The sequence below is a fragment of the Pelecanus crispus genome, chromosome 12, assembly GCF_030463565.1.
Source record: "Pelecanus crispus isolate bPelCri1 chromosome 12, bPelCri1.pri, whole genome shotgun sequence".
In the NCBI taxonomy this organism is placed as follows: Eukaryota; Metazoa; Chordata; class Aves; order Pelecaniformes; family Pelecanidae; genus Pelecanus; species Pelecanus crispus.
Genome location: NC_134654.1, coordinates 18,945,515 through 18,969,841, shown reverse-complemented (window position 1 = coordinate 18,969,841; position 24,327 = coordinate 18,945,515). Strand labels below are relative to the sequence as shown.

At 38.8% G+C, this 24,327-nt stretch overlaps 2 protein-coding genes across 2 annotated transcripts in view; one reads left to right on the top strand and one right to left on the bottom strand.

Moving 5' to 3' along the window:
- TBCD (tubulin folding cofactor D) overlaps positions 1-7,521 on the top strand; it is a 133,719-nt gene extending 126,198 nt beyond the window's left edge. The window contains exons 37-39 of the mRNA XM_075719382.1: positions 1,583-1,692; positions 4,622-4,706; positions 7,138-7,521. Coding sequence (XP_075575497.1) covers positions 1,583-1,692; positions 4,622-4,706; positions 7,138-7,149 — 207 coding nt within the window. The 3' untranslated portion in view covers positions 7,150-7,521. The remainder of the gene's footprint in view (positions 1-1,582; positions 1,693-4,621; positions 4,707-7,137) is intronic.
- Positions 7,522-9,178: 1,657 nt separating this feature from the next.
- The window catches only part of QTGAL (queuosine-tRNA galactosyltransferase), a 134,509-nt gene continuing 119,360 nt past the window's right edge, over positions 9,179-24,327 (bottom strand). The window contains exons 11-13 of the mRNA XM_075720028.1: positions 17,377-17,445; positions 14,954-15,028; positions 9,179-9,259 (exon numbers count right to left, since the gene is read on the bottom strand). Of these exons, the coding sequence (XP_075576143.1) occupies positions 9,179-9,259; positions 14,954-15,028; positions 17,377-17,445 (225 nt within the window). The remainder of the gene's footprint in view (positions 9,260-14,953; positions 15,029-17,376; positions 17,446-24,327) is intronic.

The following is a 24,327-nucleotide window of genomic DNA, read 5'->3' as shown; positions in this document are numbered from 1 at the left end:
GTGCTGGAAAGCTCCAATCAGATCAATTACTGTTAGTTTTGTGATATTTCTGATAGTAGTAACACAGTAGTAGTTCTGGCTCAAGAAAAATATATTTATTCTTTTTGTCAGGTGTGATGAAAGCTTGTGCAACACAGGAAAGATTATCAGAAGTTTGCCTTTTTCATATCACTAACTGAAGCAGGGCACAAAACCTGAGTTATTACTCAGTATGTATAGGAGAAGATCATATGTGGGGCAATACTGTCGTAGTCCTTGCTGCCTTAGGTTTTTGAGAGAGGGGCTGTGTTCACTGTACGAGGCCTGGGAGCCCCGACTTACAGCTGCTGCGATGACCAAACACGTACAACGGCTCTCTGTGGCTTTGGTGTTCAACGCAAGGGTTTCACCTGGGAACATTTGGGGATGTTCCTGTGAGTAAGCAAGGACTGGCACCTCGGCTGCTACAGGCAGCCATTAAGCTGCATCTGTTGTTGAGTGGTACAGGAGAAACAAAGGCTGTCAGAAGTAATTGCAAGGGTACAGAAAAAGAACGTGAAAACCCATGAGGTCTTAAAGTGGTTTGAGAACACGTTGAATAGCCTGGTGTCTGGCCAGTGCAAACCAACTTTCTTTATTCTAACACTGATTACTTTTGCCAGTTGCTTTTTGCTAAGGTTAAAATCATACGGTACTCAGTAAAGTCTGATGCTTCAGATTTTTATTCCAGCTGTTTCCATGTTGGGTGTACTTGCAACATGAAGGATCCTTTGCAGGAGGGGCGCAATATAAGAACTGAAGAGAGATCATTTCAATTTCATGTTTCATTGATATTTTACATCATAAATACGTTTTGTTTTCACAGATGGGTCAATTTAATTTGGCACTACTACTCCAGAAATAACTCTATAATTTCTTTGCCTTCCTTTGGTTATCATCAGGCTTTCTTGGAGGGGGATGACGGGGGGGAAGTTTTTGTTGCAATTTCTCTGTCTTCGATTTAGTATCCTTCTACGCATTGTACTTCAGAAACCAGCCTAGCTAGCTTTTTCTGTATGCGCACCAACACCACTACTGAACAGCGCTCTGGGAAAAATACTTGCACATTAACTGCTTCTGGAAACTGGAGTGTAAAAAGCTAATGTTACTCACATCATCATCTATCTCCCAACAGTTTTTTGAAGAGTTTTGCTGACTCTTACACTCTCCAGACTGGGAAATCTGTTTTGTGGGCCTACAGCAACCAAAGTTAGAGCCAGACTTTGGCTCAGCGAGTCACTTCAAGAAAAGAAATGCTCCAGTTGGGCTGTTCACAAACATTTGAGTTCATTCCCTGTGGGGGAGATCTTAATCTGAAATCTTGCAAAAGTTTAGTGAAAATATACCGATTGTAGTAGCAAGAATTTCCTTGAGGTGCAGAAATGAAGTCACTTCCTGCAGCAAATGGCTATCAGAGGCGAGGATAGGCTGTAGTTCTGGTATTACAAAGCGTCCACCATAAAATGATTGTCAGTGTGAGGAACCAGTACCAGCAGTGGCACTGGGCTCTTCCATACAGGACCCTGGATACTTTACAAAAGCTTCCTCTGCCTCTTCCCTGTAGATAAGGAAAACAACAGCCAGTCAAGTTTACGAAATGTTGATAACCTACAGTGATGTAGTTGATCCTGCCATTATGGATGAGGTTATGACCATACTCAGCGATACCAACTGGTAAGTGAATTTGTTGCCAGACAGTAATAAGAGCTGAAATTAATTTTTGTACCACTGAAGTTAAAAAAAAAGTCCATGGCTTTGAAAGTTGGTGGCAAGGAAGTCATAAGAAACGATACCGTAGTTTTAGCTGTTTATTGCTCCTAGGCCAGGAAAGCATTGCTGAAAAGAATTCTTTTGTTCTAAAGAACTATCTACTAGATTGTCCCACTGGAAGTGGTATGTATAAAATCACCACTAGATAAAGTAAAATATCTGTATTTGTCTAACAACATGAAAAGGGAGAAGATCTTGGAAATTCTCCATGAAACAGAGAGAGACCGGGCTGTGCAAACAGTCAAACTTCAACTGCACAGACAGTTTCTTGGCATTTGTGAGCACTGGCAGGGTTTTGGGAAAGGAAGGATCTCTGCAAGCTGGAAAACAACAGAATTAGCAGAACAGCTCAAATCTCCCATGAAATGTAATTGCTCAAAATGCTACAAACATCATATTCAAGCTATTTTGAATTGGAACAGTTTAGACATTACCCAAGCATATGATTGCATGAATTAAAGAACCACTTCTATATAATGTAATTATTTTTTTTTGCCTACTGTTACCTGTAACGTTAGCATCTTCCAAGCGCAGGGGGAACCGGGTCTCGTTCTTCATGAGCAAGGTTCACCAAAGCAGCAAAGTGTCTTTCAGGGGCAGGAGGAACTCATTCTGTCAGCACCTTTGAAGTGACAGGAGGAGGGAACACTCACCATAATTTTGGCACTGTTTTTTCCTCTTCTGCAAATTTGAGCATTGTGCATTATGGTCACCTGGAAGAGTTTACAAAAGACTGCATGCCTCGGATATTTGAGGAAATGTGGAGTTTTAAGATACTTATTAGCTTATTAGCTTTGCTGCCACGTTAAACATTTTTCCTTGTTACAGGTGACTCTCCCGGGTCACGGGTTTACTAGCCCAACACCCTGCCTCAAACAGCAGTCAAAGTTAATACATGAGAATAGCCAGCTATAAAAATATATAATTTATTTAGTCATTATATTAAATGGCTTTTTGTCTTCACTGACATGTCATGGAAATAAAATTAAGCTAGACAAGTTCAAAGAACAAATATACCTTAAGGTTGTGGTTTACATATTTTCAGACTGCATGCTTACATTATTTAACTTTTATTTAATTTCTGGTTTATTTCTGTGCTTGAGCTTACATAACTTTATATTTGGGAAAAGAAAACTAAGTTTTCATTGCTGCTGTTTTTCTGAATTTTCCAGTACAAAATTAGAATAACGCTCTCAGATTTGAAGAAGTGGTTATCAAAAGTTCCGCCTATTGCTAAAATGACTTGCTTAACTACATATAGATTGTTTAGTGTTGTGTTTAGTGTGATTCAGTGCTTACTTATGAAATCTGAATTTAAGAGCAGGCTTGCTCAGATGTTGGAGAAAGAATTTGTTAACAGAAACAATTGAGTAGGATTAGATTACTGCTGTCACAAAGGGATGTTTACAGTACCAAAATTAGAAGTGGTACACACCAAATCACTACAGAAAAAGCAGTGGTAGTACAGCTCTACTCATAAATGGGTTACTAAAAGCAAAACACTTCCTAAAAACCGCCTCAGAAAACTAAATGCTCTGTTTTCACCTTGTCATTTTTAAGGTGTGAGTGGCTGCCTGCTTTATTCTTAGTTCAGGGCTTGCTCTAAGTTCCCCGTTGCAATATGTCCACTGCGCTAAGATTAAAGATGAAGAGCTAGTTTACTTAAAACTTAATTGTTTTATCTTGGTAGATTTGAACTGTTTACAAAAGAAGATATTTGAAGTCGCTGCTGAGTGTCAGAGAGAGCTGCTTGTTATTCTCAAGCGCTCTCAATGCTAAAACAAACATAGTAAATTCTGAATTACAATAAGCATTAACATCAGGAAGCCAAATGAGAATTAATATTTGGGGAAGATGATAATTACTGGCATACACATATTTGTTCCTTGTTGGAACTACAGCGAGTTTATCGTACTGCTGTGTAATTCAGAGTTGAAACAAATTACTCTATAAATAATAACTTTTGTGTAGCTACAGGAATGTTTCCAGTATTAAATATGACAAATTGTCCAAGGTGTCTTTAAAAAAAAAAGAAAAAAAAGAAAGAAAGAAAATTTCAGGTTATTTCTAAATTGCCCTTCATGCTTTTTCTTTGTAGTTTTGGACTCTGTTTATGTGCTAAGAGTTAAATTTTTAATAGCCCATTTACAGTTGTTACTTAAGAAAAACAAAATAAATCTACTGAATTGGTGAGTAATACTAGCAGTCTCACAGCATTCCAGTTAGAGTGGTAGAATTTTACAACACGGGAAAGAATGCTGTCTGTATGGATATTTGGCGGCTTTTTGTAACTGACAGTTCTTGAGGACATTATCTCATGGACATCGTGCTATTTCAGAAACTTTAAAGGCTCACAAGTTTTAGGTCTGGCTTTTCTATTTCAGGACAAAGCTTCTATAGATTGTAGAATGTTCTCCAAATCCAGTGACATTTATTTAAATTCTTGATGTGAAGTTTTCTGAAGCAAAAAGGAGCTATGAATTTAGAGAATAAATTAGTGAACTTGTAATCAAACGGGTTGTATAAATAAGTAAGTGGGGTTTTTTTGGAGTACAAAAACCTAGAAGAATAGTCTTGGACATTTTACTAGTAAGTGTCACTTCTGGAAGACCTGCTGTGTATTTATGGTTTATCTGGCTTAAGATGGTACAAAAATGTTACATTATTCTTAAAACGTGACGTAACCAAAACTTCTGCAATTTGAAATGTACATGAAAGTATAGATGCGTACATAGTAATACAACGATAAAACAGATAGCTTAAGAAGTTGTACGTATGTAGCCAACTTCAGGTTTTAATTTTTGGATTAACTGGAAAATACTTCCTCGTGCAGGGAAGCTGAATTGCCAGCAGTAAGAGAGAAACGCAACTATCTCTGTGATCTCATGAAAGTGCCCAAACCGCAGCTGTTATCCAAGGTAAGGTATGGAAATGTGCTCCTTGAGGGTGTTTTTAAAGAGACATAGCAATGATCAGCTGTTGCACCAAATCTACTGTGTACTTCTGTGCAACAGATGCAGTTCTTCACTGGTTCATGAACATATCAATGTGCACCAGGACGAATGTCCTCACAGCTTACTACAGAATATATGGAATTGCTGAAGACTGTTGTCTTAAGCTCTTCCAGTCTCATTTCTTGAAAACATTCCAGACTTGTAGTGTGACATCTTACTTGGACAAAACGCAAGAATGAAATAATGCAGTACAGATGTTTCAAAAACTGTTTGTCTGCCCTTTCTGGGGAAAGAAAAAGGATAAAAACTTCCCAGTCAATTTCAACAACAAAATAATAATGTGGTTGTGCAAGCCACAGAATTCTAACACTGCCTAAGCGGAAGAATATGATCTAGAAGTTAATACATTCATAAGACAACAGGCAATATATCCACATGTAGGTCCCATTTCATTCTAATGCAGATAGAGTGGAATTGCTCATCTGCTTTGCTAAGAGTTTCTGAGAGGTTCCTTTCCTTTTGTGTTCAAAAAACGGGTAGATGTGGCACTTCGGGACATGGTTTAGTCTAGTCTACCCTTGATTGGTTTAGAGTGGACTTGGTAGTGTAGGTTAATGGTTGGACTGGATGATCTTAAAGGTCTTTTCCAACCTAGACGATTCTATGATTCCTCTCTGTCCAAAGACGACGAGGCTGAATTACTACTGTTTTAGAGAACATGTGTTAACACAATAATTTACAAAGAAAAATTACTTTTACAAGACAGGGTGAAAACACTTGATGATCCAAGGCTACTTCCCTAGTATCACAGGCATCCACAGCATATAATCTATTCCGTAAACTGATTAAGCTTAAAAATAGTGATAGGTCAATTTATTCTTGGCCTTTGTAATTTTTATTGTTCTGCTTTCATAGTTCTAGAAAGTTTTATTCTTTGTATTATTTTAGAATTCAGCAACATCACCCGTGCAGTCTTCTTTCCTAAGTTTTTCCTAAGAGAGTGGATCTTCGTTCCCTTCATTTTCCCATTGAAATATTTGAACACCATTAAGTTTATGACTAGAATTATGCAAAGCATTATTTTGTTCCATTTCAGAATTGCATTAGCCTTTTTCACAGCTGCAGCATCTGTGGCTGAAAGTCACCAAGTCTTTTCTCCTCCAGAGCATCTAAAAGTGATCTTAGCTAATGGCATTTTTAAAACGCTTGTTGAACTGGCTCTTTGTGATACTACATTCTGGAAGTCTTTGAGGTCAGCCAGTTCTTCCTGTGTAATATTCTGATAATCCTTTACACTGAAGATGCTTCCTAATATAAGTAGATCCTTTGTTTCCAGTTGTCATTGGTATAAAAAAAATATATATATTAAAACCAAGTATATTTAAAAACTTGGTCAGAAGACTAATACTTAAGACATCTATGAATAACCTTCAAAGACACCCTGCTGTCCCCATAGCAGTCTTCTCTGCTCGTCTTCCTGTTCTTACCGAGACATGTCTACAGTTTTCCACTTTTAGTACAATTTTAAGAAACCCGCGACTAACATTTTTGTACTTCTGGAAAACAAGACTCTGAACCTCTTGCCCATACAAGGCATTGCTTTTAGAGCAAAAGTTGACCTGAGCATTGTGGTTTCAAGGTTTTCTAGTCAACCAATAAGAAATGTTATGTTCAAAATGAAGATGTTACAAGATTAATTCACTGATCTCAAAAAACCTTATTTCAGCTCCTTAATTATTGGAGGCTGAGAAGCCTGACAAGTTTGGAGAAATCTGTCTCTGATATAAACAAAAGAGTAAGAAATAGCCAAATGCACATGCAGGTATTTCAGATGGAACTGTTACAAATAGTGTCATGGAATGTCTGGAAGTTATGTGGCTGAATTTGGAACTTCACCTTTTCCTCCTCTTTTAACATAAGTAAATAGTTAGTATAACTTTTAGCAAAAAGTTAAGCCTGCACCTGCCCTGAGAACTGTTGGAGTTCACTCAGTGATACTCGCTGAACTTGAAGGACTTTTTACATAGCTGTCCAGATGTCCCTACTAGCAGCCCATTTGCGCTCACACAAGAGTGCACAACACTCTGCTCTTCTAGAGCTCACACATCCTGAGAACAGAGGAGAAACAACAGAGGAAGCCAAGCATAACATTATGACAAGGTGAATTAAGTTAACTTCATACAAAATCAATACTTATCATTCCTTTAAAACTTGTACGAATAAAATTTGCTAAAGGGTAGTTAAAAATTAAGGTGTTAAAAAGGCCTGTAAATATTACAGCTTTGTATGTCTGTTTTCTTCTCCATTTAGTTTACTTAATTACGTGATTTGGATACTGTTAAAATAGTGATACATGCTACTCCATGTGATCTCTTTTTTTCTTCCTCTCTTGTAGAGTTCAGCATAATGAAGTTGCAGGCACTGGCTGCTGGTTTGTAAACTGAAGCTCTTGGTTCAGGTGCTGTTAGGACTGGAAGAGTTTGTGCTGCAGCATCCTGCCAAGCCGGATTCTCAGCACGAGCTGCAAAGTGCACTGTTTAACAAAATAAGACACAGAGCTTATGTCTTAAAGCATTGTACAGATATGCCATGTGAAGGCAGCAAAGAATCATTACGTTTTCAGCTTTTAAAGTCATTATCTGTAGCCACAAGATGGCGGTTTCTCTTCATACTTCTGTCACAATTAACCTGGCTTTTTTTGATGTTGATGATTTATACTTCTACAACTCTGAATGGAGCCATTCAGCCTGTGCTTGCTGTACACACATGAAGTATTAAACCTGACTTGATGCATTAGTCTCAAAAGAATTGTTTTTCAGAGTTCAGAATGGCAATGCTTAAGGATAATGAAATCTTCCTGAACATAATAAAGTATCTCTGTGGATAAGTCTGTCATTCTTATGTCGCAGTCGAATAAAAAATCCAGGTTTCACTTCAGCTAAAGTCAAAGCCTCTCTTAATAGCTCTTTATATAATTCATTCAAGCAAATGTTTTTGTGGTAAACTAGCTTTAGGGACTGAAGCTTTATTTTTTCCCTTGAAGAAGGTGACTCAGTACTTCAAGCAACTGCTAGGAATTTAAAGCATTTCTGATTCACTATAAAATGAAATGGCTATAACATTTATCTAATGACTAATGTGATGTGATGTGTAAGACTAATGTGATGGGGAGGACAAATGCACAGGCAACATGGTATTTAATTACACTGTGTTATTTGATGGTTCTAATTAAATCCCACTGTCCCAGTACTTCAAGTAGAACAGTGGCTCTGTGTGCATGCGTGTGTCTGTGTGTATATATACACATACATCTATGAAAACTTGAAAGGAAGGAAAAATTCAGGCAGAGGAGCTAAAACCAAGCCAGTTTCTCTGTGAAGTACTGCTACAAACTGCAGCAGTCTTCTACTGCAGGTGTCCATTTCCAGAACTACAACCTGGCTCACTCTAAAAGTCTTTTTCATTTTTACAAAGATACCTATACATGATATTATTCAATACTTCTGAAGTATACTTGCAACCTGGACTGCAGATGAAATTCAGTGTTGGTCAGTGTTATTCACTAACTAACTATTAAACAAACAGTACTCAATTCACATACTGTGCAACAGCCCGAGTTGGCTGTGTGGCTGCACACACCGCAGGGGCTGCCTACAGGCATTGGTGCAGAAGAAACACTCCTGAACCCACAGCCTATGTTGTTACACTGTCATTAAAAGGGAAGGTTCTAGTACATTCTCGAAAGATCTGGTTTTGCCAAGTTACACCTATAGGTCCCTGCTGCAAGAAAAACACAAGCTGCATTGGCAAAGCCTGCTTATTTAAAAAAAAAAAAAAAACCAAAAAACCAAAAAAACACCACTGAGACAGTCCAGTGAAAATTGTGCGCACCTGTACATACGCTCATGTGGCTGCCAGATGATGTTACAGACACAACTGTACTCTTCACACAGCCCTGTATCGGGGGATGCCACAGCCCTGGGCAAGCACCAGCTGCTGCTCCCAGTAGCAGGAAATGAGCCAATCGCAGGGACCGGTTGAGGGCCCCAAGCAATGTTTGACAGACACCTCTCGTTACGCTGCCAGTGGTTATAGGCTTTGCTTGATGCATTTTTAAGGCTTCCCTATGGTGACAGTCCTCTTGTAATCTTACTGCCTGTATTTGACGGTTATTTAAATTAATTAGAAATACAATTTAACAATCTGAGTTTGGTAAACAAGTGATGTGCAATAGTAAAATGAGCAAATAGCATTATCCATGGTGTAACTAGGATCTCCCTTAGAAGAGGGTTACTCAGCACAAAGATTAATTTAATGAAGCACAAATTACCAAAAAAAAAAAAAAAAAATTTCTAAACCTCTGAACACTTCGGTCTTCCTACACACAGATACATAGAGGATAACACAGCTTCGGTATCGCTGCCTTACCTTGGTTTTTAGTTAAAGTGATAATAATCCATCCCTTCCTTCAAGTTCAGCATGTTCAGGTTTGTTTCAAATGCTCCACCTGTCAAATCCTGTGAGGGAAGAAAAAGAGAATTAGCTCAACCAGATAAACTCATTTCAGGTTGTAACAGGTTTTGGTAATTTGGTTCTTTAGGCCACAGAAGAAAGTCCCATTTGTAGAACTAAACATAAATAAACCAAGGCTCAGAAATGTTGCCATTCAAAAATTAAGTGTATATTGAAAACTTCAGTGTTGAAATTAATTGGGGGGGATATTAGATAACTCATTTTCATGCTGCTATATAGAAGACTAGGGCTATATTAAGCACAGCGCTGCAGCTCGCTATCTGCGCATTTTGTTTTCTCATGCAGGCATTTTCAGAGAATGGAGCAAGGGAATGACTTTGACAAAACCGATTTTTTTTTTTTTTTGTAGATTTTGACCAATGATTAGCTTGTCTGCTGAAACAAACCTTTCATCAAGCAACTGAAATACTTTGCGTAGTTAAAGGTGTTTCCTTTGAGCCCTAGTTACACTATCTGAACAGGAACCTGGGAGGTTTGCTCCATGAGCAATCTTGCAAGGCAGTGATGTCATTAAGAAAACATGCCAACTTCAGCATTTCTGAGCATTTCTCCTTTGATCTTCCTGGAGTCCTTAATCCTACTGATCTTCAGGAATATGACCAAAAAAAAAAAAAAAAAAATTAATTAAATCTCACAATACTATAGGAGGTAGGTAAAGAGGTTGCTAGTGTTCTTTTGGTTGGCCCAGAGCAGCAATACTGACATTTTAACAATGCACAGCAGTACTGCAAGTGTTTAGAGCAGGAAGTTAAAAAACAGAGTCCAACTGAAACTGTGGCATTAGAGGAGGTGGAACGCTAGACTTTGGCTAGAATAACTTGATTTAAAAAATTGCTCTGGGATCTTTAATGAACCTGAGTTCAGAAAGGAAGGTTTCCGTCTCGTGTGGAGGACTGTACATCCAGCTTCCCAGCGTGCCTTGAACCCATCAGCTGAACTGCTAATAAACATGCTCATAGTAGGGGGGTGTTGCTTGGAAGCCTTCCATTCAAGGAACGCTGCCATCTCAATCAACGGGGAGTCTAATAACAAAATAAGCTGGCCTGTTCCTCCAAAAACCTCTGCATTGTTTCCGCTGCCTGAATTTATATAGGAAAGGAAATACCGTGTGTGTACGTTTCAAACCTCTTGCCCAAACCAGCACGCCTCAAGATCACAGATTAACTCCCCGTTCTCCTATATGACTCCCATCTACCTGCCCTGTTCTTCTCTTGTCGCTAGCAATGCCAAAAAATACAAAGATGACATAATCTGATCCAGAACTTCAACAAAAAATATAACCACCAGTCATAAAATTCATAATTGAGCTCTGATGTTTACTAACCATAAAAAAATAAGAATAGCTAATGAATAATCAGGAGAAGGGCAGGAAAGGGCCCATAGCACTAGACTTTTTAAGCAAGGGCTCCACTTACTTACCTAAGGTAACCAATTTCTTATCTGAGCGATAAGGCCCTGATTGTGAAAGACGTTGAGTGCTTTCCTTTTTTTGTTTTTACTTCTTGAAATCAAGAATACTTGATCATATTTAATACTTTGAAGGACTGGGTCCTAGTTTCGCAATTCAGTTAAGATCCCAAACTGTCACTAGTCCATCTGCAAAACTTACCCCTCACGTCAACGGGGAATTCTGCTCAGAAATGTAGCCCTCAATTACGACCTTCAGCCGCCACTAATTATTTTGTAAACCCAAGATTTCCCAAGTTAGGACACAGACTACAGAACAGTTGCGTTTAGCCTGCTGAAAAATCAACCTGCTCTAAAGAAGGGTTTATATATATATATATATATATATATAAAAGAGCCCAGATGCTAAATTAAGTGGGAGAGTTAAAACCAAATCTTTCATTCCTAGAGCACACGACTGAGGTGACAGAACAAGGCAGGGTTTTACAATAACTGGTCTAACAGTAAATCTACTGAAAACTTAGTTTAATTACAGAGACAGAAAAATAAAAATCCCTTTCATTTCAAGCACTTGGAATCCATGCCAAAACAGGGAACAATACATGATTTCTAAGCGTTTTGCTTTTACCTCAAAGCAAGAGAAAATACACAGTGCAAACCCTTAGGTGAAGTGGTACCGCAGGCTGCTACACAATTTTGGCAAGCTAAAGCCACAGTTTTATTCACTTCAGTGAAAACTTAGGCACACACACACACAGAGAAGAATTTCAGCTTCAGCTACAGCCCTTTGTGAAGCCATTTTAAAATGCAAACTGAGCAAAGATCACATACGATGACTGCTTTTTCAAAAATGATTTTATATGGTAACAAAGTAATGCCAATGCTAGCAAGGAAGGAACTGCCTGAAAAAATAAATAATCAAACACTGCTCCAAGTAAATGGCCAGCAGAGCCATTTCTTGCAAACAACCCACTTAAAAAACATATCTGATCTTCAAAATTACCCTCTTAGAGCTGCAAATAAACATGCAGGTTTTGTCTGTACCAAAACTAAAAACAAATCCCCTACCACAAACAGGAAAGTGAAAGACAGTAAGGCCCCAGGACACTTTCTTCTTCAGAAGGATGGTGATGAACTTACATTGGTAAATAATAATGCTAAATTTGGAAGTCTGGAACTTTTGTTTAAGAAATTAGCAGAGAGGATCTGCAGCTAATTCTGCCTTACATAAACTTCCAACAGTTCCATGCAACACAGAGCTAGGTTGTAGTTGTTGCATTGACAGCTGTCGACACAAGAAATGTCCGTCCATTCATTGGGGTTTTTGTATGTCTGCATGCCCCGAAACACAGAGCTGGGTAAAGCTACTTGCCCTAAATAGTTTGAAAATACAGGTCATCTGTAACACAGCAGTTTTGGTTTTGCCGCCACAGTTTGCACAAGGATAGCACCCTTTTTGCAGAGGAATTTTGTATCTCAAATGTAGTCTTTCACACCAGCCTGGGACTTTAACTTGTAACAGCAACATTTTTTGCACAGTTTGATTTGATAAATCTGGGTGAATAGCATCAGAGAGGCATCAATAACTATCGCAAGAAAGACAGCATTTTTCATTTGATGCAGTCTTAATATTTTATGTACTTATCCCCTATCCTACTTTTTCCTATGCTCCCCCTTTCACAAAGCATGTTTTAAGAAATGTAGAAAAGGTGATTAAAGAAGAGCAAGTGGGAAGTTTTGGTTTTAGCTGTTAATTCAGGTGTGGGCTGCACAGAAAGCAAGGCAAACTCAACGTATAGGTACAGCAGAGACTAACCCTCGGCATTATACCTGGCCTGCACAATGTCAACACAGATGAATGAAAAAGTTCAATACTCTGCTCTTCTCATAGAATCATAGAATCATTTAGGTTGGAAAAGACCTTTAAGATCATCCAGTCCAACCATTAACCTAACATTACCAAGTCCATCACTAAACCAATTAAGGATAGAGTAGCAATTTCATGTTTCCTGGCTTGGTGGCTGGATTATTTATAATGAAAGTAAAAACTAGGAATCATTAAGATTGGAAAGGACCTCTAAGATCATCAGTCCAACCATCAAACCCAATTCTCAACCCATTTAGAACCATTTCCTTTATTGGTTAGGTCTAGAAGCTTGAAAGCTGCTGCAGACAGGATACCTGTATATTTTAAACCACAGACATTTATCAACTTGTTTTGTTTTGGTAGAAGACTACTTTCCATGACAAACCTGCTACTGAAAACTGGCCGTTTCAATCCACCCACAACCTCGCAAGTAGTAAGAGTGGGATGTCACAGATTCTGACAGCCTCCACGGAGACTCCTAACAGTAATAACATACAGCAAGCATGACAACAGCTGAAAGAGGTTGCTGAAAACTATTCCTTAAGATCAGCCGCAAAACCCAATGGTAGAGAAAAGGAGGGTCCAGCAGACTTGGTTCTGGAGTGGGACTCAGACCACTGCTGCTTGCTTCCTGAGACCCTCTGATTCCTTTTCCCTCTCCGCTTTCTACACTTTGCTACAGATATATTTATGGTTTTTATTTCTTTCTTATGTTGTCTGTGGTTTCTCAGGTGATAACAGGGTATTAGGCACCGCTAACAGAAAAATTTGGTTTCAGTTCTTTATTATAAATTTGTTTTTCTGACAACCTGATTCTCTGTCTTCATAATATTAAAATAACAGTGTGGTATAATGACATAGGTGTACTGTGAGGTTCATATTATTAACAACTATCACTATGTTTAAAATCTGTAGAAAGGTAAGCTCCATTATGGACTTTCACTATGTTGTTATGCAAGTTTATTATCAACATTGTTCTTTTCTCTTTGGCCACTATTTTGTCTTCCCAGTGTATAATGCTGCTGGAGCTCCATGCGCATTGGTCTTTCTTTAGCTCTGCACTAGGGTGTTTCTGCCATCAGCTCTTGTAACACCAACTTTCACAGTAGCCAACTGTGTGATTCAGTCATGAAGTGAGAGGGGTAAGGAAATAGCTTGCCTGCAGTTTCTACAGATTTGGCTCCAAACGAATGGCTATTGACTTTCTTAAATTCTCCTAAAAAGTGAGCTGCTTCAGAGACAGATTTTAGAAGCAACTTTACAAACTCTCAAACGGTTTCAAGTAGGTCAAATTGTATTCCAAAGAAAATATTGCGTATTACTTGAACAATACTATGGCCTATAGTGTTCTGTGATCGGCAAGTAGAAAATGCTCGGTGGCCATAAGTGGAAAAGTATACTGAAATCACAACTGAAGTCATGGACCAGAGTTTTCAGGCAAAATGTTGTATAATAGTCTCATTGTAAGGGCTTCACAAATTAAATGTGCTTTATAACAGGTTGCACAGATGTTTTGTCTAGGGACTTCCACCCACCACTATATGTAGTATGAAAAATTAAATTAGTTGTAATATTACTAGCTTATCCAAGAGTTTATCAACCAACAGTACATACTAATGCCCTAAGGTACTTTCAGTCTGCTTTACAACTCATAGTTATGATCTCAGAGCTGATCGTAAAGTTGGAAGTGCTAAGTTAAAAGCAGACTGTACCAGAGGAGATGAGATTCAGGTAATCAATCTTTGAACAGATCTAGTAGAGCGTTAGAATGTCGGTGTTTATATGTAGCTACAAGTTTTAGTTGCTGTTAGAGACTTTTTTACTAGCATTTGCAACTAGAATATATTCGCTATTTTGCTTTAAAACTTCTATGTTATCCCATACATATGCTTTGCTATTTTAAATATAACAGCAAAAGAACTGCTGGTTATCATCTTCTGGTTATGTTCTTAGGTCAATTAAACGAGTTGAAATAAGAAAGTTACCACAGTCAGGCACCGAAGAGGCTTCAGAATTGGCATTGCCAAACAAAATGGCTTTTAGGGTCTGATTTAAAAAACAAAGCCTTTGCCATACATAGGGCTGCAAAATATTAGGAAGAAACAAGGCCAGGTGGTTGACTGTATATGCTCGTTTGTGTATGCAATGCTGTTGGGCAAGAAAGTAAAACAGATCCAAGCTCCTTTACAGAAGCTGTACCTGTTATTATTCTTAATACTATTTTACTTAATATGGCTGTTTTAAATCCCTGGAATACTCTGCACAACTGATTTGATAAAAAAAGGCCATTCAACTGCACAGTGAAAGCTTCTGGGAAAAGCTACTTACAGTAAATAGAAATTCATTTTCGTAAGGAGCAAATACTGATTTTCCACATAAAGCTAAGGCTAAAGGTGGTACTCACCAGCTTCACGCAGATAATGAAAGGTGGAGTTGCGTCTCTGAAGTGACAGATAGGAATTTTTGGTTTTGGTCTCTCCTGCAGGAAAAAGCAGTAGACTTCAGTAGAGAGGCACACAGGGCTACTTGTTAGCTTAGTTTTAGGAGCTACTAAACACTAAAAGGGGAAAAAATTATTTTGGGACCTCATGCTAAATTGTCCAGCTGGTCACATGCTTCCACTCATTATTTTGCCAGTCGTTTCAAGTAGCCTTTATTTTCTTTCCATAAGCTTTCAATACAATTGTGTTTCTTTGAACGAAGTTACACGTTACACCAGATCTGAATTAAGAGCTTTCTGCTGTTGAAAGGTCTCACTCCTCTCCTCCACTGCTTCTTCCTTACCTCCAAGCTCCACTTTTAGCCCCTTCCCAAAAATCCCCTCTTTGATCTGATTGCAAGGTATGCTGCCTTAATAGCCTACCCCATAAAAAATACATTCATTCTTTTTTTGGCAAGTTAATTTTCTGCCACTTTAGTGAGCTGTATCAGCTTACTGTGCCATCAGAGGAGCATCAGAGCAGGCACAATGGCAGATACAAAGGAGAATCCCTCTCAGTGGGAGCTGTTAAATGGCTTCTGCCCAACTGGGACTTTATCCTGGATCCAAGCTGCAGAATTTGCTAAGGATTCACGAAAAGTTGCAGTACAATCTTCTTTATGACTGATCTGAGAGGATGGATATGTCTTCGGAAGACAAATGCACAGGATCTGTAACAATTATGCTGACAGTATTACTGCACTGGTAGTTAGTGAGTATTCCAGGTCAAAATCCTGAACTCTGATAGCATTCATGCAGCTGAAAGCACTCATTAGCTTCCCAGTAAGAACTTGATTTTACAGTTACTCTAGTCTAACCACAAGCTGTATCTGAGGTGGTGCCCCTCCTCTCCCTCTACCCCTCCCTCAGTCCTACTTCCATCAGATACAAGGATCATGCAACCTCAGGGTAATTTGATTCACAAGATAACTTGCTGGAAAACTTTTTATTTTGAGGGTTCCTTTTCTGCCAGATCAGCTAACTGAATCAAGTCATCCTTTAGCCACAAGACTGCAAGACCCATTATAAACAAAGCAGTGGGAGTGTGTGGCTGAGGCTGGGGAGCAAGTCAGACCACCCCTGCAGTCAGACTGGCTAAGCTGTTATGTCAAATCACACTCTCAGAAGACTGCGCTCACAGGGTCTGATCCAACGCCCAGCGAAACTACAACTGTTGTAGTGACTGAATCTGGATGAAACTTTACTCCAGGTCTTGAGCTAATTGCTATCATGAAATTAATACTGCAACAAGACAACTTTTTTTTTCTATATGGTTTGTTTGTTGCCATCTAAATATCATGCTTCCTTGTCTAGGGAATAAAATGTTGCTGCCTACCATTTGAGGCTCCCAAGGAACCTATCGAAGTTTTATTCAGATACAGTATAACTATGTCCTGGTTTCGGCTGGGATAGAGTTAATTTTCTACCTAGTAGCTGGCATAGTGCTGTGTTTTGGATTTAGTAAGAGAAGAATGCTGATAACACACTGATGGTGTAGTTGTTGCTAAGTACTGCTTATGCTAGTCCAGGACTTTTCAGCTTCCCGTGCTCTGCCAGGTGCACAAGAAACTGGGAGGGGGCACAGCCAGGGTAGTTGATCCAAACTGCCCAAAGGGCTATTCCATACCATGTGACGTCATGCTCAGTATAGAAACTGGGGGGAGCTGGCCAGGGAGCAGCGATCGCTGCTCGGGAACTGTTTGGGTATTGGTCGGCGGGTGGTGAGCAATTGCATTGTGCATCACTTGCTTTGTATATTGTTATTATTATTATAATTATTATATTGTTATTATTATCATTACTATTTTACTTTATTTCAATTATTAAACTGTTCTTATCTCAACCCAGGAGTGTTTCTCACTCTTACTCCTCCGATTCTCTGCCCCATCCCATCGGGGCAGGGGGAGTGAGCGAGCGGCTGCATGGTGCTTAGTTGCTGGCTGGGGCTAAACCACGACAAATTATAATATACAGACAGGTTACAATTAATCACAGCAGCTTTCTTTCTTGTAATAGATTTTTGCCTTTTATCCATCATGAGCCAAATTCTACTCCCACTTAAAAGAAAAAACTCTCAGTGAAGGCGATGTTTTACCCCATCATCAGAATCCTTCCAGAGTACATTTATTTTTGTCTTTCTAAACCGACTTCAGTGGGTGTGAGGTCCATAGTTCTCGCTTCATAGTTTGCACTCCAGTATCAATCCCCAGCTATCTAGTCTGCTGTCATGGCCTCCTTACCAAAATGAGTTGCTATACAATATTTAAAATCAGTGACGTTTTCTGTCACCACATTTCCCAGAACACTTCCAGATGACAGTAAAGAATGCAAAAGTACTTATAACTAACCTCAGATTCTTCGTAAGTGTAGAATCCTTTTGTTATTTTCTTTTCATCAACATCACAAAATGCAGTTACCTGGCAAAACACAAGCAGAGCATTTCAATACCATTCTTTGCCACCAGCAGATATTTCACCTGTAGTGTACCCATGTAAGCAATGCTACAGGCATGCGAATGAACACAGGAATAGGGCAATGCACCCTGGTCCTCCTACAGAGCTTAAAAATTTGTTAAATCCTTTCTGGGTGTATCTTAAGGAGACAGGCAAATTTTGCAGTTGTCTATGAGCACATTATGTTTTTACAAACATGAGAACAGGTCGTCTAAGCTACCGACCGCATAAGAGAAAACATCTATGAGATCATTAGCTTCATCCTCAGTGATATGCTAAGTAAACTAAAAACAGAGACTAGCCTCCTCATTTTGGCACTTCCACTAAACACCTAAGATTAGATAATACAAACCTTCCTCTTTCTGCCCACCCCAAGCATAGAATCTACCACCAGATATCTCAGTATAACAGCGCTGCACTATTGCTTTGGATGCTCTGGTAATACCAGCCTCAATTCTAGGTTATAACACACCAAGTTTGAGAATTCCTACGGTTTTGGACTTTTTCAACTGAAATGTTCAGCAGATTTGGTATTTAAACACACAAAATTACTGCTTCGTTTTGGTTGTTCTTACTGTAGTTAATGGAAGTCTTATTTGCAGCCCTAGTTGCCAAATATTTCAATTTTTTTTATTTGCATTCCTCATAAATATGCAGACAGATTAAATGCCTGCAATCCAAAATACAGTGGCCTCATTTTTGAGCCATTAGGTTGCCAGTAACATTTGGGAAGACTTTTTAAAATAAACATAGCTGTTTTCGTCTGACTTCCATTGGATCTATTCATATTATCTACACTCTTACACTGAAGCAGAACAGTTAAGATAGTTAAGGTCTTGCAGAAATCAATTATTCTGGTGAAAGCTGGATAGCAGTTTTCCTATCTTTTTAATTGTTGCATTAAAAATTGATTAACAACACTTACTGCTGAGAAAATCTGAAAAGCCAAACAGCTGTTTATTAATTTATTAAGTTTAAAAAGGCTGCAAAAGGCTGGCTTGCTTTCTGTGTCTACAAATCTTTCTCACACATTTTCCTCCTGTGATTAAGATAGTTTTCTTTTACCTAAAGTGACCTCATTCTGTTTGCGCAGAGGAAAACACTGACACAAAAGCATTGGTGTCATAATGCTGAACTTTTGCATTCTTTATTGCTACTTCACTCCCGACGCAGAGTGCCACCTTTATACAGCCCAAGGGCAAAACTGCAGAGGAACAGAACTGTACTACATATGTTTTCAGGCCATGGCCAAATAGAGCTGCATTTGCTTGCAACATAAAAGGTGTTTCTACATCAAAAATACTTTGGAGATATTTCCACTGTCCAATAGAACATTCTATCCAAATCCTTAAATACCATAATATCAGTTCTTCCCTGTCGTGGTTTAGCCCCAGCCAGCAGCTAAGCACCACGCAGCCGCTCGCTCACTTCCCCTACCCTGATGGGATGGGGGAGAGAATCGGAGGAGTAAGAGTGAGAAACACTCCTGGGTTGAGATAAGAACAGTTTAATAATTGAAATAAAGTAAAATAATAATAATAACTATAATAATAATAGTAATATACAAAGTAAGTGATGCACAATGCAATTGCTCACCACCCGCCGACCGATACCCAAACAGTTCCCGAGCAGCGATCGCTGCTCCCTGGCCAACAGCCCCCCCCCCCCCAGTTTCTATACTGAGCATGACGTTACATGGTATGGAATAGCCCTTTGGGCAGTTTGGATCAACTATCCTGGCTGTGCCCCCTCCCAGTTTCTTGTGCACCTGGCAGAGCATGGGAAGCTGAAAAGTCCTGGACTAGCATAAGCAGTACTGAGCAACAACTAAACCATCAGCGTGTTATCGACATTGTTTTCCTACTAAATCCAAACCACAGCACTATGCCAGCTACTAGGAAGAAAATTAACTCTATCCCAGCCAAAACCAGGACATTCCCTTAAACATCAATGCAAAGAGAATACAAGCAAAAATATCAAGGGACTACAAATATGGCTAAACACCACCACCGTACAAAGTCAATGTGGAAAATACAGCTAATAAACTGGAGGGGGTGGGCAGGGCTAGTCCTTGGAACCACTTAGAAGTAGACATTCTTGGAAAATACCTGGAAAATAGGTTGCCTGAAAACAGGCATCAAAAGAAGGAAAGGACAGAACATTAAGGAAGCATTGAATTTTCACTTCGGGGCTGCATGACTAAAGGAATCACATTACAGGCCAGCAGATTCAGACTTTTGCTTTGGCTGATCCTGATGCAGGGATCGCACTAAGGACACTTCCCCCTGTTTCAGGCACTGTAATGGAAACAGAAAGAAACGAGGGAATTCAGGGCACTACTAGGAAGTTACTAGACATTGTACATTGCCTCTGTGGCTGATGCAGGCTGGGTTAGACAGTAGCAAACACAAGCAACTCCTTCAAGCACAAAGACTAAGAACGAGGATTTTTCTTAGGCTTTCTCTTTTCTCTTAAACACAAGTTAATGGAATTTACAACCCTGGTCCTATTCCTATGACCACTGTAATGCTTTATTGTAGATTAAAAATCAGATGGTGTGGACTGAGCACAGTAAAATACATTGCAAGATTTCCTCTACCCATATTATTTATATGTGTACATACATACACATACACACAAAACACACGTATAAAAATATGTACACATATGCAGGGAAGCGAGTAGAAGCCACTGTGGAAAAAGAGGTTACTTAGCTGTATACTTTTCATTCTGTGTTAACCGCCTTTAAAATTCTCCAGTATTCTGCAAATCTCAGTTCCACCACTAATGTTTTACTGTCCTAGAAGCTGTGATCATTATAAACAAAATTTAGCAGGGTATGTCTTCACTGTCAACCCAGCAGAGGTCTGGGAATAAATACAGACCAATACATTGACTTATTTTCCAACAACTGAAGCTATTTTTTCAGCTGCTTATACTCCTATAGATTTTAAAAACCAAAACCAAACACCAAAACTTTTGACATAAGGTAAAGTGAACTTCTATCTACACTTTAATGTCGGTAACAGAGAATTCAGCTGTATCTGTGCCGGAAAGTACCACACTGTTCACCTTCAGCATGTTGTCATAGAGTTAAGAGAAACCCCTGCCTGGTGCATAGATTTCTTCTTAACACGAATGGCGTTGGAGAACCAAAGACAGTTCTTGTATCACTAGATGACTAATAATTATCATACTTCCTCTCATCCTGTGCCATAACTTGTGCTACCATGTGTAGAAAATTCTGGAAACTGCCTTTGCCGTACCACCCAGCCCCCAGACGATCTAGCACACTTTTGAAACTCCTGGTAACAGCAGCTGTGTGAAAAACTTGACAGGTAAGTCTGTGACAAATTTCCCTTGGAAGATGGAAATGTCTCTTACCTTTTTTTGAGTTACCACTAAGGTATCTCCACCTGTAATTTTCAATGGATTCAGCCAACTTAAATCTGATACTAACAGTTTTATAAAATAGGTCAGACTTCAACAGGCAAGTTTTCTGCCAGACTGTACACCATGTGGGTGGCCAAAATGTAAGTCAACTATTTTTCTGACACACACTATTTGTTTTCCAATTAAAGAAAATCTATGTCTGGAGTCTAAATACAGGACTTGTGCACAGTTGTTTATCTTAGAAGGACAACTCAAGGCATCAGGCTTATATGAGCTATTAATGTTTTACTATTAGGATAAGCCCAGGGTTACCTATTTATTTTCCTGCATTATTGGGCTTCTTTCTTGTATCTTGTATGAAGATCACCTATCCATACACGAACTACTGTCTCCCAAGGAGGAACCTATAAATTATAAAGCTATAAAGCAGTCTCAGGTTGTTTTTTTCCCCTCCTTCTAGCAAAATGGCTCTTTTGCAATGCCTCTGACAATATGACACCATTGAAGCTTACAGAGCCCTCAGATCATGCTTCAGTTTTAAAGAAAATATATAAATGATTACATAATTTTTTTGAACATCACTTGTATGAAAATCTCCACAATTCCAAAACAAAGAAAAAAGACTGCTATTTCTCTCAGCTAAAACTGGAAGATAAAGCTAGATATCTGTTATATGCAAACTATGTAATTACTATAAGTAATTTTTATAAGTATGGATTTAAACATACATTAACAACGGGGTAAGGGGAAAAGGAGAAATAGCGTTCTCCCTCATAAGAGAAAGTTTATATGGCTCAAAAGATAAGATATTTACTCAAAAAAAATCTCTGCTAGGGGAAGACACGCTTGAGGAAGATAAAAGCACTTCTCTAGCTGGTTCTTTTTAATAAACACAGCAGCTGTGTGAAGGGACACACAGGCTGGGACTATCAGACCTCCCTGTGGTAAAAGGAGATTAATGGGCAGCAGATTAATCCTACTCCAAATGTACAACCTAAGCAGTCAGTAAGAGTGGGCTTGGGGTGCAACTGTAATTATCTAGCTGTTTGAGCTGTGCTACTATTACACGAGAATTAACAGTTTGTTTCATACTTGACTTATTTACTGCCTTGTTGGCTACTGCAGAGGATGTTTCCTTACACTTCCCATTCCACTCAGATTTCCTAATGGAAAAACTGGAAGATTTCATCAGCCTAATAATGTCCTTTTATGGTGAATGATCTCCATAGGATTTTATTCCCCCATCTCATTTTCACCTGCGGTCTGGTTTAGGTCTGTAATGATCATTTACAGAAAGCAACAAAACGTAATCACAGCAAATTCTCAAGATCTGGTCTAGCTAGAAGGATACAAGGGGCAAGTTTTACAAGGGAGAGTGAATAACTTAGTAGAGCATGATAGAAAAAATGGACAACCCTTTTGATAAATGGTCACCTGCACACTGTCTCCTCTCCCTCCTCATTACGTCAATTGGTCTCATAAAATTTATCTTTGAAGAAGACAACCTGCAAACTCTCTACAAAATCCTTTGTGAGCAGATCTTCCCTATTGCATTCTCTCCACAACTCATGCAATCCTTCATCCATTTTAAACTTCTAGTGACCCTGTTGATTCTTCTATTTATAATTCTTTCATTCAAACTTACATAAAGCCTCGGAAGCATGTTAATATACATCTCCGCAAAAGTTAAATCAATTTTGGCCATTCATGTCAAAACAAAGTAACTGAAAGCATTATAATGCAAGTTTAAATAGATACAGTTAATGACAAACAGAACAAGACACACGCAGAGGCCGAAACATCTTCCAGTACGCCACAAGCGGAAGCATGAAACTAGCAAGCAACTCTCCGTCAAATTCTGAGTGATTTTCAGTATCAGGGTGCTGCTTTTATTTCACCTCTTTAGCATCACAGCCGTGACAGAAGCTGTGGGTATCTCTAAATTCCAAGCATGTGTTTCATGACTCCGCTTAAAGAAACTGTTCCATTAAAGACAGCAGCATCCTCCCTCTTTGCACCTATACATAACAAAGTTGCTCAACAGAATATTAATAGCAGAATCCAACATGCAAGATAAGCTTCTAAATGTTGCACATACAAAACTTCCCTTATTACATACAACATACAACTGCCTTTATACATAACAGTGTGGGAACTAGTTGCAAGTGTCTCATTTCTCTAGAACAGATAACTACGTTAGTTATGCCAGTAACTTTTCAAGTGAGCATGCCTCTGTACTGACAAAACGGACATTGCAAAAAGCACATCTTCCTGAATGGAAGTAGCAGGGAGATTTCCCTGCCATATTTCAGCATGAAATATTCGCGATAGTCCAAAATGAAGCCTCTGTTTTAGCCTGTGTCATTTTAGGATGCTTTAAACCTGGATTTAACTGAAGCTTTCAAATTTCATCCCTCTCCTTGTTCTGTAGGCTCTCCTTTAACTCACTTTCACATTGTCATTCTGTCTTTTGCTCCACAGTCAAGACGGGTTTAATATTCTTCCTTTTATTTATGTTTATTTGCTTTTACATGTTCCCACTTCAGTCTCTCATACTGCCACTCACATACTTTAGAGTAGTTAAAATGCTACAAAACTTAAACATCTCTTGCTTTTGAGAGTGAGCTGAAGGACCATAGTTGAAGAACATGGTTTAGTGATGTTGCTCTTAGGAAAAGGTGAAGAGAAACTAACAGATGATTTTAAATGGTTAACAAGCTAGGAAAAGGTGTACAAAATATTTTCTTGAGGCTTTCAAGTTTGCCACTGGTGGATAGGGTTGTCATAGAGAAAACTTCATGGGCTGGCTGTGTACTAGTACTGTTTCCATGCCACTAATTAGCTGATGCTTATTTCATCCCTTCCCCCTCCTTTTCTGTTAGCTACTTGAGCACTATTTTCAGCTATCGGAAATGACACAAAATGTTAATGCTGAAGTTCTCCTTTTAGGTAAAGTTTGATGGAGAATAAAAGAGCAGACAAGACAGCTCAGATACCCTCCAGGCATATGTAGCATCCCAAAAACATTTGGTTTCCATCTTCAGCTGCAAATTATAGACAAGACGGATGTGTTTTAAACAAAAAAGGTCTGTTCGACTTCATTCTTGCAGAAATGCTAATACTGAACCACTGGCAACTGCGTGAATCAAGAAGGGGACAGCCAGGAAACAGAATTTCCCTAAGAATACTGAGATCCTGGTTAATTAATTCATAAAAAACCTACTAGTTGAATAATTTTTTTCTTGTGTTGCTGTTGAGCAAAAATACTGAGCCTTGGATTTTTGCCTGAACTCTTTGGAGACAAAGCATTATTTTAATATTCACCATACAGATGTCTGAAGGAAAAGAGAGAATATTGCTTAGGTGTCCTTTTCTCTTTTAACATAGCCATAGTTCAAAATCAGACTGTTTTCCAAAAAGACTAAAGTAATAATTTGTTAGTGAGTACGAACA